The 15,387-nt window shown below is 43.9% G+C and overlaps 1 protein-coding gene across 1 annotated transcript in view; it reads right to left on the bottom strand.

Moving 5' to 3' along the window:
• Positions 1-15,163, bottom strand: part of LOC311150637 (adhesion G protein-coupled receptor L2-like) — a gene marked incomplete at its 5' end in the record, with an annotated part of 133,947 nt that extends 118,784 nt beyond the window's left edge. Inside the window, one exon of the mRNA XM_084188128.1 lies at positions 15,088-15,163. Coding sequence (XP_084044254.1) covers positions 15,088-15,163 — 76 coding nt within the window. The remainder of the gene's footprint in view (positions 1-15,087) is intronic.
• Positions 15,164-15,387: the final 224 nt, after the last annotated feature.

Raw genomic sequence — 15,387 nt, 5'->3', positions numbered from 1 at the left:
CAGCTGCTTTAATCCAGTGCCAGAGCAGTCCGCTCCACCGGAGCCTAGTCCAGCAACGGTCAGCTGCTCCACTCCTGTGCCAGAGCAGTCCGTTCCACCGGTGCCAAGTCCAGCTCCGGTTATCTGCTCCCTACCAGAGCCGGGGCAGTCCGCTTCACCGGTGCCCAGTCCAGGTCCGGTCGTCTACTCTTCCCCCATGCCGGGGCCATCCGCTCCACCAGGGTCCGAGCCGGAGCCAGACGTCAACCCCTCTCCAGGGTCGGGGTCTCCCACACCAGGGTCCAGACAGGACTTGGTGCATCGCGGGAGGACTGCTGGGCCGGGACCAGACGTCAGCCCCTCTCCAGGGTTGAGGGCTCCTACACCAGGGTCCAGACAGGACTTGGTGCATCGCGGGAGGACTGCTGGGCCGGGACCAGACGTCAGCCCCTCTCCAGGGTCGAGGGCTCCCACACCAGGGCCCAGACAGGACTTGGTGCATTGTGGGAGGACAGAGGGGGAGCATCGCGCCGGGGTCCAGACCGGACCGGGCGTGCAAAGGGGAGGCAGGATGGGAGAAGAGTTTACTGCCTACGTCACGTCCGAAGCCGCCACCGAGGCTAGATGCCCACCCGGACCCTCCCCTAATGAGTCAGGTTTTTGCGGTCGGAGTCCGCACCTTTGGGGGGGGGGGTGGTACTGTCACGCCCTGACCTTAGAGATCACCTGTATTCTCTGTTTGGTTAGGTCAGGGTGTGATTTGGATACATTCTAGTGTATCTATTTCTATGTTGGCCGGGTGTGGTTCCCAATCAGAGGCAGCTGTCGATCGTTGTCTCTGATTGGGGATCATACTTAGGCAGCCATTTTGCCTACCTATGTTGTGGGATCTTGTTTCTGTTTCGGCTTGTTGTTGTTAGCCTTTAGAACTTCACGTTCAGTTGCTTTTGTTATTTTGTCAAGTGTTTATTTAATAAATTAAACATGTACGCATACCACACTGCACCTTGGTCCGATCCTTTACACAACGAACGTGACAGTTGTGCTGGATTTGCCCAAAACATAAAACACTTCACATTCAGGACATTAAGTTAATTTCTTTGCCAAATGTTTTGCAGTTTTCCTTTAGTGCCTTATTGCAAACAGGATGCATGTTTTGGAATATCATGTATTCTGTACAGGCTTCCTTCTTTTCACTCTGTCATTTAGGTTAGTATTGTGGAGTAACTACAATGTTGTTGATCCATCCTCAGTTCTCCTATCACAGCCATTAAACTCTAACTGTTTTAAAGCCACCATTGGCCTCATGGTGTAATCCCTGAGCGATTTCCTTCCTCTCCAGTAACTGAGGATGCCTTCCTCTCCGGCAACTGAGGACGCCTGTATCTTTGTAGTGACTGGGTGTATTGATACACCATCCAAAGTGTAATTAATAACTTAATCATGCTCAAGGGATATTCAATGTCTGCTTTTTTTAATTTAATCAATTTAAAAAGCAGGCTGTAACACAACAAAATGTGGAAAAAGTCAAGGGGTGTGAATACTTTCTGCACTGTATGTACTTGAGCTTTTGTCTTTAAAAGGGAGTACACCTCAGCAATTTATGACTATTCTTACCAGAAAGGTGAGTTCCAGACCTTTCTAGAACTATGCAGCATTACTAGTTATTGTTAATGGCCATCTCATGACAAATAATTCCTTTTGGGTTTGTCTATTTAGGCAGAAATCTACATTGAGGTTTTACTCCCCAAACTCCCATCCTCTCCTCTCAGACAGAGGAGTCGCAAAGAAAAAGGGGGGAAAAAATACCGGAATGTTTGATCAGTCTGTAAAAAAAATAGGCCCGTTTTCTGGAGGTGGGCGATACAGACGAATGGCGAGGGCCGCGAGGGCCTTCACAGACGGACAGACAGAGAGCACAGTTAGGCGTTGGTTGACACTTGTCATCCTCCATTAAGGCCTCTTTGATTGGTCTTTGTGGTCGTGGAAACGGCAAACAGCTGCATGCAAATGGTCCTGTTCCCCCCCCCCCCCAGGCTGGCCCCCATTGTTCTAGGCCCAGGCTTGACAGAGAACATTTCTCCACAGGATAAAAGGAGGGTGTTGCCCTTTAGGAATAAGAGTGGCCTCACCGCAGACACAGCGTGAGTCCATCAAAATTGCTTGTCTTTTTTGTCATTTTATTCTTCAACATTACTGGTAGCCACGTCTCTAGAAGAAAGAGGGGATCTTCGAAAGCCAAGCATTCCTCCCCAACTGAGCTGGATGCCTCCATAATCCAATATCCGGAATTAAGAAGGGGGGAAAATCTAAAGCATATTTGAATACTTAACACGTGAGAACAAAGCGGCAACAAGGTTTCGCCTATTTTTTCCCTCTCTGTTCTCCGCAGTATTTCTAATCTGCTCAATGGAACTTGTTGATTGCAGGCCAAGGAAATAATTAGAAAACAAAAGGATAGAATCATTTCGAAATAAAGTACATTGATGAAGAAAATCACGGTGACATCGAAAGGGCAATTGCAATTAACCCCTTTATTAAATAAAACTAGTCTCAAATTGTAAATGTCCATGACATTCTAAAGCTCAAGCCGAAAAGTATTATATTTTGTTTAGAGATCATACTAGTCTCTTTTTAAATCCCTCTGCATCACAAAATAAATGACATCTACAGCAACGGTCTGCTGTTTGACATGTTTTATATAATCTCACAAATACTATGTAACATGAACACACACATTAAAACACATGGGAGTGAGGTGGGAGATGGGGAAGGAGATTTGGGGAGCTGCTTGAAAAACAGGCGGTGTAGGCTTCACCACTTTACGACAGGCGCAAATTTCATTACAACCACCAACACTGCCATAATACAAATCGACAAGAACATATGGCACCATCTCCATGACACTCACCTCCTCTCTCTCTCTCTCTGTCTCTGTTCCACCTTGCTGGGAATCGTTTCTAAAGACAGTGTCAGACAGGACCGCAGAGCAAACCCCAAAGGCTAAACGCTACTTCCCAGACAGCCAACTGCTATCAAACACCCCCAGGTTCCGATATACTGTACCATAAGCATTCTAAAAAAGAACTGTATAAGTCAGTCCACTTGTCGTGAGAGCCATGCTCCCAGTAATGTTTTTTTCTCTCTTTAATATGGATAAAATACAATGGTGTTGCTTCAGGTTCACGGTATTCATGACCATGGTCGTTCTCTCCAGTTCATCTCCTAGACCAGGGGTAAGCAACTAGATTCAGCCGCGGGACGCAATTTGTCGGAGCGGATGGTTGGGGGGCCGGAACATTATACTGCAAATTGACCACAACTAAGTCCAAAAAGAGATTGTATTTGAAAATAACAATAATGTCATTCCTTAATTACATTGAGACGCGATCATGTCTCTTTTTATTTGTGGGAATACTTGGGAACAGATTTCCTAAACTAAACACATTTTTAGCTGAATTCCTGGTGATTTTAGTCTTTTTTGACTGGGGGGCCAAAATAAATAACTTGCGGGTCGGTTTTGGCCCAACCCTATCCTAGACTGTGTTTTCTGTTTACTTTTTTCTCTGAAAACAGTGGGTGGGCCGTGCAAGAGAGCATTACATGGATAGCATTTTGATGCGTGTCTCCATCTGGAGAACTAAAGGGTTTGTCATATCACCGGGACTAAAGCGTGATAGAGTCAGGCGTCTCTTATGCACTCAGGTGGGCCCATTCACCTTAGTTTTAGTAAAGAAAAAAGAAATGGCTCCCTTTGCAAAGACAAGTGTCACAAGGGTTAAATCACAGACTGTAGGGTTAAATGTTAAAATCACTCAAGGCTGTAGTTGAGAGTTCAGATGAAAAACCTACACACACACACACACACACACACACACACACGGGAGATCATCACGTTGACAGAATTAGTTCACTGCTGCAAGACGGCCTAGAATATTGTTGCATGTCTTTTTTTCACAGGAGTTGATGAAACACACAGAAAGAGGAGAATATGGAAGGAAAATCTCCCCTGTGTAGCAAGCTTGGCACTTTATCTCCCCTGAATGATTGTGCTGCATGCTTAAACGTCCTTAAAGCCCTATTCCTAACCCCTCACACTTAAACCCCAGCTGGGCTTTCTGCTTCAAGTCCCGGAACCAGTCAGGTGCTTCCCTAAGGGGGGTCCTCTCCTCATCACATGGCCCTGCATGTGTGTGGACGTGTGTGTGCGTGCCTGTGTGTATGTGTGTTTTGAGCCGGCCCTGGAGGCTCCCTCAGTACAACACAGACAGAGTGTGTCAGGAGGAGTGGTGACTGGAACAGGGATTACAGCGGTTCTGAATAATGAAGCTGAAACAGTAGGGCTGACTGGGGACTAACCAGCCCCAGGGGACTACAGGGCTAGGAGAAGACACATATGATAGGGTAACACACACACACATGAATACGCCACATGCAAAGACACATATTCATGATAACAGATACTCTAGCATGTGTTACCTTATCATTACAGTGAATGTTCAATTCAACTCCTGACATGCAGTACAATCATGTTAGACATATCAGGATCCCATATACAGTCATATTAGGTGTCCCTTATAGAGATTGGTCAAGGAAGTGAATGACAAAGAATCCAGACACTAACTGACTGACCACTGATTGACTAGCGTGTGATGACTGGGATGCCCCCTCCACTCCTCCACTGGTCAATACGAGCAACAAGCAGCCTGGCCACTGATAAGAGATTGGCCAGATGGGAAGACCTTGCTGACAGACAGCTTCCTGGTTCCCTGCTTTTCGCCTTCTCTTGGATGAGGAGCCATTGTGGGCTGGCAGACCTGCGCACTCAACGGGGGAGTATGCTACAACAAGAAGAGGTCAATACTGATAACGTACCAGGCAAACAAAAACGCTCTTTGTCCCTCTCTCCCGGTCCCTCTGTTTCTCAGTCCCCTGATTCGGGGGACTTTTCCCCCTCTTACCACACTTATTAAATTTCCCGCACAGCAGAAGGGTTTCTTATCTTGGGCTGTTTATACCTGTAAATCGTCCAATGGCCCTTTTGTTTGCAGGTGACCCACACCGAGGTTACATTTCATTCCTGGACAGAAAAGTGTGGTCATGCTCCATGGCACAGCCTCCCTAGCCTTGGGGGACTACTAATACAATGCTGCTACAGACAGAGTGGTGTTCATTCACCATCAATAGTAGACAGACCTAGCCGACGGACAGAGGCACACAAACAAACAGTGCTACTGCTGCTAAAACATAAATGGAAACAAACCAGCCCACCGACAAATGAATACACGCAAATACAGAATAGTAACCAGTATGTACAGTGCATTCGGAAAGTATTCAGACCCCTTGACTTTTTCCACATTTTGTTACGTTACAACCTTATTCTAAAATTGATTAATTTGTATTTTTCCCTCATCAATCTACACACAATACCCCATAATGACAAAGCAAAAACAGGTTTTTAGAAATGTTTGCTAATGTATTAAATAAGAAAAAACATAAATATCACATTTACATAAGTATTCAGACCCTTTACTCAATACTTTGTTGAAGAACCTTTGCGATTACAGCCTTGAGTCTTCTTGGGTATGACGCTACAAGCTTGGCACACCTGTATTTGGGGAGTTTCTCCCATTCTTCTCCGCAAATCCTCTCAAGCTCTGTCAGGTTGGATGGGGAGCATCGCTGCACAGCTATTTTCAGGTCTTTCCAGAGATGTTTCATCGGGCTCTGGCTGGGCCACTCAAGGACATTCAGAGACTTGTCCCGAAGCGGTGTGCCTGGGTCGTTGTCCTGTTGGAAGGTGAACCTTCCCCCAGTCTGAGGTCCTGAGCGCTCTGGAGCAGGTTTTCATCAAGGGTCTCTCTGTACTTTGCTCCGTTCGTCTTTCCCTCGACCCACACTATGATGCTGCCACCACCATGCTTCACCGTAGGGATGGTGCCAGCTTTCCTCGAGATGTGACACTTGGCATTCAGCCCAAAGAGTTCAATCTTGGTTTCATCAGACCAGAGAATTTTATTTCTCATGGTCTGAGAGTCCTTTAGGTGCCTTTTGGCAAACTCCAAGCGTGCTGTCATGTGCCTTTTATTGAGGAGTGGCTTCCGTCTGGCCACTCTACCATAAAGCCCTGATTGGAGGAGTGCTGCAGAGATGGTTGTCCTTCTGGAAGGTTCTCCCATCTTCACAGAGGAACTCTGGAGCACTGTCAGATTGACAAGGCCCATCTCCCCCGATTGCTCAGTTTGGCCGGGCGGCCAGCTCTAGGAAGAGTCTTGGTGGTTCCAAAGTTCTCCCATTTAAGAATTATGGAGGCCACTGTGTTCTTGGGGACCTTCAATGCTGCAGACATTTTTTGGTTCCCTACCCCATATCTGTGCCTCGACAGTTCGACGGACAATTCCTTCGACATGGCTTGGTTTTTGCTCTGACATACACTGTCAACTGTGGGACCTTACATAGACAGGTGTGTGCCTTTCCAAATCATGTCCAATCAATTGAATTTACCAGAGGTTGACTTTAATCAAGTTGTAGAAACATCTGAAGGATGATCAATGGAAATTCTCATAGCAAAGGGTCTGAATACTTACAGTGAGGGAAAAAAGTATTTGATCCCCTGCTGATTTTGTACGTTTGCCCACTGACAAATAAATGATCAGTCTATAATTTTAATGGTAGGTTTATTTTTACAGTGAGAGACAGAATAACAACAAAGAAATCCAGAAAAACTCAAAAAATCAAAAATGTTATAAATGTATTTGCATTTTAATGAGGGAAATACGTTTTTGACCCCTCTGCAAAACATGACTTAGTACTTGGTGGCAAAACCCTTGTTGGCAATCACAGAGGTCAGACGTTTCTTGTAGTTGGCCACCAGGTTTGCACACATCTCAGGAGGGATTTTGTCCCACTCCTCTTTGCAGATCTTCCCCAAGTCATTAAGGTTTCGAGGCTGAAGTTTGGCAACTCGAACCTTCAGGTCCCTCCACACATTTTCTATGGGATTAAGGTCTGGAGACTGGCTAGGCCACTCCAGGACCTTAATGTGCTTCTTCTTGAGCCACTCCTTTGTTGCCTTGGTCGTGTGTTTTGGGTCATTGTCAAGCTGGAATACCCATCCATGACCCATTTTCAATGCCCCGGCTGAGGGAAGGAGGTTCTCACCCAAGATTTGGTGGTACATGGCCCCGTCCATCGTCCTTTTGATGCAGTGAAGTTGTCCTGTCCCCTTAGCAGAAAAACACCCCCAAAGCATAATGTTTCCACCTCCATGTTTGACGGTGGGGATGGTGTTCTTGGGGTCATAGGCAGCATTCCTCCTCCTCCAAACACGGCGAGTTGAGTTGATGCCAAAGAGCTCCATTTTGGTCTCATCTGACCACAACACTTTCACCCAGTTCTCCTCTGAATCATTCAGATGTTCATTGGCAAACTTCAGACGGGCATGTATATGTGCTTTCTTGAGCAGGGGGACCTTGCGGGCGCTGCAGGATTTCAGTCCTTCACGGCGTAGTGTGTTACCAATTGTTTTCTTGGTGACTATGGTCCCAGCTGCCTTGAGATCATTGACAAGATCCTCCCGTGTAGTTCTGGGCTGATTCCTCACCGTTCTCATGATCATTGCAACTCCACGAGGTGAGATCTTGTATGGAGCCCAAGGCCGAGGGAGATTGACAGATATTTTGTGTTTCTTCCATTTGCGAATAATCGCACCAACTGTTGTCACCTTCTCACCAAGCTGCTTGGCGATGGTCTTGTAGCCCATTCCAGCCTTGTGTAGGTCTACAATATTGTCCCTGACATCCTTGGAGAGCTCTTTGGTCTTGGCCATGGTGGAGAGTTTGGAATCTGATTGATTGATTGCTTCTGTGGACAGGTGTCTTTTATACAGGTAACAAGCTGAGATTAGGAGCACTCCCTTTAAGAGTGTGCTCCTAATCTCAGCTCGTTACCTGTATAAAAGACACCTGGGAGCCAGAAATCTTTCTGATTGAGAGGGGGTCAAATACTTATTTCCCTCATTAAAATGCAAATCAATTTATAAAATGTTTGACATGCTTTTTTCTGGATTTTTTTGTTGTTATTCTGTCTCTCACTGTTCAAATAAACCTACCATTAAAATTATAGACTGATCATTTCTTTGTCAGTAGGCAAACGTACAAAATCAGCAGGGGATCAAATACTTTTTTCCCTCACTGTATGTGAATAAGGTATTTCTTGTTTTTATTTTTAATACATATGCAAAAATGTTTAAAACCCCGTTTTTGTTTTGTCATTATGGGGTTTTGTGTGTTTATTGAATTTAATCAATTTTAGAATAAGGCTGGCACGTAACAAAATGTGGAAATAGTCAAGGGGTCTGAACAGACAAATGCACCACTGATAGAAATACAGCCTCCAGAAGCATGCACACAAACATAATTCACTTGAATGACTTCACTCCTTTTTCTTTTGCCCATATCATTTTTTTGAATAATCAACATCTGGGGTGTAAATCATATTCAACGCTACCCAAAACATGATCACCTCTTGCAAAAACGACTGCAGCGTAAAAAGTGAATGTCAGCAACAAATTCCTCTAAATAGGGATAATTTCTGGACAATTTTCACACAGTCTCTATGGATGCAATATAATTATAGTCTACTTTCCCTTTGATACCAGCAAGATCCCTTTCTTCCTATAACAAGAGAATATTAATTTTAGAAACAGGATGTTTTTCTGAACTAAACTCCCCCGGACACATTAAAGCTCAAAATCTATGTCATGATGAAGCAGAAAATGGCTGACAATAACCATTTAAAATATTAAATAGCACAGGTAGAAATAGTCATGGCGCAACAGGACTTTGATTGCATTGTTTGCATTGATCATTGCTATTCTTGTCTTTGGTCTCATCTGTAATAATATTCATTTTTTATTATTTGTTGTCTAGTATTTGCTATATTTTGTGTATATTGTTGATTCACTGTGACATACTCTTGGCTTGAATTCATCTCTATGTAAATATTACCATATGAACTGGAAATTATACTGTAATAAAATCTGACATTGCTATTACCTTCAATCGTCTTCCTTATTCTCAAGTCTCAATGCTGTTTTGTGAATATAGAAAAAGACAGCCTATGTGTTGTTACAGGCATACTGATCGTTTGATTTAACTTAAAAGCCTTATGTTTCCCCTCTGGATTAAATGCATTACTTTGTCATGCCATCTGTAAGCCCTAGGAAGAAGTGACTCGTGAAAACTGACTCAAAGAGTTTACATTCAGGCAGGGGTTTTCAATTAAACTGAAACTCCTCTCTACTGTAGGGAACAATATTAGTTGGCCACCTCCATTATTTGAGTTGGGTTGTTTGAGTCTGAGGAACTTCCGTTTACTCTAACTGTAGATCTCACGTCTGGAGTGGGAAAAGTGAGGCAGGGATCTGGTCCAGTGTGTTTATACCCACCTGAGACGGTGAGGCTGTGAATTGAGCTGGGTTGTGTTGCTGCCAGCAAACAAGATTTAGGGGCATGCTAAGCAAATGAAATCAACCTGTCAGGAGCCTTAGCTCCGATCCTATTAGATTGAGTGCCTGTTCATCATCGGGGCATATAACAGGGAGTTTTACAATCACATCTAAATACACAATAAAAGCAGACTAGGCCTCTCCTCTCCCAAAGGCCTGCGCTCTTAAATCCTCATTGTACATACGGACAGACGAGAACATTCTTGTTGCAGCTTTTGATTTACCAAGACCCAGGAAGACCCAAGACCCAGGAAATCACTCCTGCTCTTAATCTAGGGTGACCCCATCAAGGGTGATATTGCATTCTAGAATGAAATACTGATCCTATTCGATGTAGCGTCGTCTCATTTTAATTCCATGTTTTGGTCGAATCGTAGCTAGGTTTACCGGGTTTCTCTGTCGTTTGAATCTTTGGTTATTAATAAAATGGCAAATTCCTATTCATGAAAAATTCTGCAAGGTTACGTTCAAAAAGCCACATTTCATAAATATGAACATGTTGAGAAAGCATTGTGAGGGAAAGCATTGTTATATACTGTATGATGTTGCCAATATTGACTGAATTATAATGACGACTGTAGTTTAATAAACATATTAAGAATGTGAATGTGATGGTTAAGAGCTCTCTCTCAGCGACACCCCCCTGCCTCCCCAATGCGTCTGTGACGGCCAGATGAAAAGTCCAAACAATAACACCTGTCTTGTTTCACGGAAGACTTCCATTTGGGCCAGAATGTGCCATGAGAAAGCGATAAATCAGACGGCGTTCTGTGTGGATGTTCACAACACTGAGAACGCAGTCTCGTCAGTCATCTGTGAATCTACCAGGGCTCGACTGATAATTCATGATAGCCCTATCATAGACCTGTACCGTTCATATTTGTCAGATGACAGACTGTACGTTTATAGCCGACTGGAAATACCATTGTGACACATGGGAGACCTTTCCATCAATACACAGCCAAGCTTACTTATGGCTTGTGACCAATCATTTTGATGAGTTGGGACTTACAGTTGACCCTTATAACCATCTTGATAGAATAAAATTACTAAAGTATGGGAGTTGATAGAATAATATAATCACTTTCAGGCAAGATCTGCTATTGAAAGCAATGCATCGGCTAATGCATGGGATATTTCAAATTATGTGCAAATAGTTTAAGTTAAAACATTTCAGCCCTTCATATCTATTAAAGGGATACTTCAGGATTTTGGCAATGAGGCCCTTTATGTACTGCCCCAGAGTCAGATGAACTTGTGGATACCATTTTTATGTCTCTGCGAGATGTTTGAAGGAAGTTGCAAACTAGCACTAGAGCAATTGCTAACTAGCGCAATGACTGGAAGTCTATGGTATCTGCTAGCAGATCGCATAGACTTCAAGTGCAGATAGCATAGACTTCAAGTGCAGATAGCATAGACTTCCAGTCATTGCGCGAACACTAGTAAGTATTGGCTCACGAAACTACCTCTAACTTCCTTCATACTGGACGCAGAGACGGTATCCACAAGTTCACCTGACTCTGGGGAAGTAGGTAAAGGGCCTCATTAGCAAAATCCCAAAGTATCCATTTAAGAGTGACTACATTTCGGCAATTTTCACTGACTGAAAAAGTTGGTATATAATTCAAATTATGCATAAGTGTCAGGTGAGTAGACCATGTCAAAAATAATTATACGACTGTCTGCTTTAGTCCTCTGACACTTTTCTTAAAGGCTGGTATTAAAATAGACAAAACATTGACAACTTTCCTCTAGAGCAGCTTCATATGCTTGGCAAGTACACATAACAACCTGGTGTAGAAACCACATCTGAAATATATCGCCTGCAACATCCAAACACTTGTTGGGAACAAAACAAAACAAAGTTTCCTAAGTTATACTTGATCCCCGTCTACACAGAGAGATGACACAGACAAAGAAGATAAATGACTTAATCTTATTCATCTTCCTGTTTTATACTCCTGGCATTAACAACACAACAACGTCTACACAATGTCTACACAAAATAAACCGCAGGATATAATCCTCCCAAATCTTGGCTTCCTTTCTTTTGAAGTTCATTATAACTGCCATTGTGAGAGGAACATGGCATGTAGGAGCATGTGCGTCTTGGCCCTACTGTTCTAAGGTCTTGATCTGAATCTAGTTGTCAACTTCTATCTTCATATCTACAGGCTGGGCGGTCTAAAACCACCCTTGACTAACATGATACCCTCCCAGTTTGCTGCTCCAGGAATGATATGCACTACATGACCAAAAAATATGTGGACACCTGCTCGTCGAACATCTCACTCCAAAATCATGGGCATTAATATGGAGTTGGTCCCACCTTTGCTGCTATAACAGCCTCCACTCTATGTTGGAACATTGCTGCGGGACTTTCTTCCATTCAGCCACAAGAGCATTAGTGAGTTCGGGCACTGATGTTGAGCGATTAGGCCTGGCTCGCAGTCGGCTTTCCAAATCATCCCAAAGGTGTTCGATGGGGTTGAGGTCAAGGCTCTGTGCAGGCCAGTCAAGTTCTTCCACACTGATCTCGACAAACCATTTCTATATGGACCTCGCTTTGTGCACAGGGGCATGGTCATGCTGAAACAGGAAAAGGCCTTCCCCAAACTGTTGCCGCAAAGTTGGAAGCACAGAATCGTCTAGAATGTCATTGTATGCTGTAGCGTTAAGATTTCCCTTCACTGAAACTAAGGGGCCTAGCCCGAACCATTAAAAATAGCCCCAGATTTGTCTGTCGGACTGCCAGATGGTGAAGCGTGATTCATCACTCCAGAGAAAGCATTTCCACTGCTCCAGAGTCCAATGGCGGCGAGCTTTACACCACTCCAGTTGACACTTCACATTGCGCATGGTGGTCTTAGGCTTTTTCATGAAGCTCCCGACGAACAGTTCTTGTGCTGACGTTGCTTCCAGAGGCAGTCTGGAACTCGGTAGTGAGTGTTGCAACCGAGGACTGAACATTTTTAAGCACTAAGCGCTTCAGCACTCGGCGGTCCCGTTCTGTGAGCTTGTGTAGCTACCACTTTGTGGCTGAGCCGTTGTTGCTCCAAGACGTTTCCACTTCACAATAACAGCACTTACAGTTGACCGGGGCAGCTCTAGCAGGGCAGAAATTCGCTGAACTGACTTGTTGGAAAGGTGGCATCCTATGATGGTGCCATGCTGAAAGTCACTGAGCTCTTCAGTAAGGCACAATTATTATTATTTTACCACTTTTTTCTCCCCAATTTCGTGATATCCAATTGGTAGTTACAGTCTTGTCCCAACGCTGCAACTCCCCTTCGGACTCGGGAGAGGCGAAGGTTGAGAGCCATGCGTCCTCCGAAACACGACCCTGCCAAGCCGCACTGCTTCTTGACACACTGCTCGCTTAACCCGGAAGCCAGCTGCACCAATGTGTCGGAGGAAACACCATCCAGCTGGCAACCGAAGTCAGCTTGCAGGCGCCCGGCCCGCCACAAGGAGTCGCTAGAGCGCAATGGGACAAGGAAATCCCGACCAGCCAAACCCTCCTCTAACCCGGACAATTGTGCACCGCCTCATGGGTCTCCTGGTCACGGCCGGCTGTGACACAGCCTAGGATCAAACCCAGGTCTGTCGTGATGCCTCAAGCACTGCAATGCAGTGCCTTAGACCGCTGAGCCACTCGGGAGGCCCCAAATTCTACTGCCAATGTTTGTCTATGGAGTGGCTGTGTGCTCGATTTTACACACCTGTCAGCAACGAGTGTGACTGAAATAGCCGAATCCACTAATTTGAAGGGGTGTCCACATACTTTGTATATACAATAGTGTACTTACTCAATATGTAGCCAGACAAGATAATGATTTGAAACAGCAGTAGAAAAAGGAGAGAAAATACAGACACATTACTAAAATATTTTTTTAAAATAGTATTGTGGATAAATAGAGAGAAACAGATACATTTTAATATAAATATCACATGCGCTGAACCATAATTTTCGATGATCTGATTATCTCTTTGCATCCAATTATGTCCCTATTATGCTAATAAGAATGTGACTGCCATTTATAAAATATTTTCTCCCTTCACACCAAAACTCCCTATTCATAAACTACTTGCCATATTAATGTACAAAATATCTTGGGTAGTTTTGAGAAAACCCACCAAATTGCATTTTTTACAAACATTAATCAACTCGATGGAATAAGGGGACAGTCAGGGTATTTGTGCTGACTCCATTCCTCTTGTAACAAAACCCCAGCATGAGCATTCAATAACCCAGAGACAAGAGAGAGAAAAAAAATCATTTTCTGCTCAAGTATGTCATTAAGGATTTTCAAAGCGTGAGGAATGTTCATGGGTGTTCATGATCACATCATGATACTATCTCCTCCTTACTAAGGAGAGAGGAAGTCATTATTAAGAAGGGGGCCTTTTTGTGGGACGGAAATCCATGGAAATGAGGTTCATGATTCAAAATGGAGGGGTAGGGTAAAGGTGAGTGGTATGTGGATGGATCTGACATTGTTTTCAGAGGGAAAGCCAGACATTCCTTCCTTGATGAACGGGCAAATATGCATTCATAGGCCTGAGAGCCCACGCCTTCGTCAAGAGAAACCCCAAACCTTGACTTTCTTTCTGCATACCAAAGCAGGAACTCCCCCCGAAAAGAAAATCACCGGGACCGTTCAGCACAAGCTACAAGCTCAAATCAGAGGCCCATTCTTCAAACGTTTCTGAGGTACTTTTTTCATTTTTTCTGGGAAAAATACCCTGTGAATTATTTCGTATGGTCTACAATTGCTATAAATCTACAAAGTGAGTGTATCTCTTTCTGAATGTTATGCCTGGCTCGACTGTTCCATACCCATCTCTTTTTAGTTAATCACTTCACACAGTCAGATTTAAATATAAAACCAAAAGACAAGTAAAATCTATGCAAGTGTGAAATAAAAACATGAGAAAAGAGAGACATTTAATATAAAAGAAACCACCGGAGTTGATATTCTTTGACGTTTGGCTGTAATCAATGTTTGGCACACTAGCATGTGATTTGATTACAATGAGAGTTAAACAGAGCAGACATGTAATGATTGTCATTAAGCAGACATAGCAACCAACCGACATCAATGCCTCTGATGGGTATAACAGAGAGAGTAGTTTGTGACAGAACTTGTAATTACAGCCAAACGTACTAATCTAAAGTAAGGCATGGAAATGAAACTAAAAACTCATGAGATGGATTTGGGTAGCATAAAAAATAAGAAAAACTGGTCGTTTTTTCCAAAACTCTTCGGTTTGCCAAAATTACAGCTCCTTCAATTGAAGGTTCTAGATGCAAGGACTGAACAGAATCATCCAATCAATATAAAAACACAACGTTTTCTGAAGCACAAAGGCATGGATGCACTGCACTCAGATATTCAGGTCTAAAACTCAGTCCCAGCGCTATCGTGAACCTTTAAGGATAAAACACAACTCTTCGCTCCCATTAGAAGATGGCAAAATGAGCCAAATCAACACTTTCATGGAACACAAACACATTCGATAAATACATAGTATTCGCACAAGCGCAGATACACGCACGCACGCGCACACACACACACAAACACGTAAGGACTTACCTTCTGAACAATTGAGATGAATGAGGGTGAGCAGTAGACAATGTAGAACTAGACACCTCCACACTGCAGGAGCCATCGTTGCCGAGTATGGAGGCCGCTCCAGATGCCTGCTTGCAAACGACTGTGGCTTTAGGATATAGAATAGAAAAAGAGTCTGAGTGTAGTCAGCGATCCGTGGTTCTAGGAGAAGCCTCTCCAGTCATCTTGTCATCTGAAAATACAGAGAGGAAGAACAGGGTGAGAAGGAGGAAAACTGTGTCCTACTGGTACAAGTCGAGACGTCATCATCATCACAAAGGC

This window comes from Coregonus lavaretus (assembly GCF_964263955.1).
Source record: "Coregonus lavaretus genome assembly, chromosome: 23".
In the NCBI taxonomy this organism is placed as follows: Eukaryota; Metazoa; Chordata; class Actinopteri; order Salmoniformes; family Salmonidae; genus Coregonus; species Coregonus lavaretus.
Note: the sequence above shows the minus strand (reverse complement) of the source record. Positions and strands in the feature narration are given on the sequence as shown.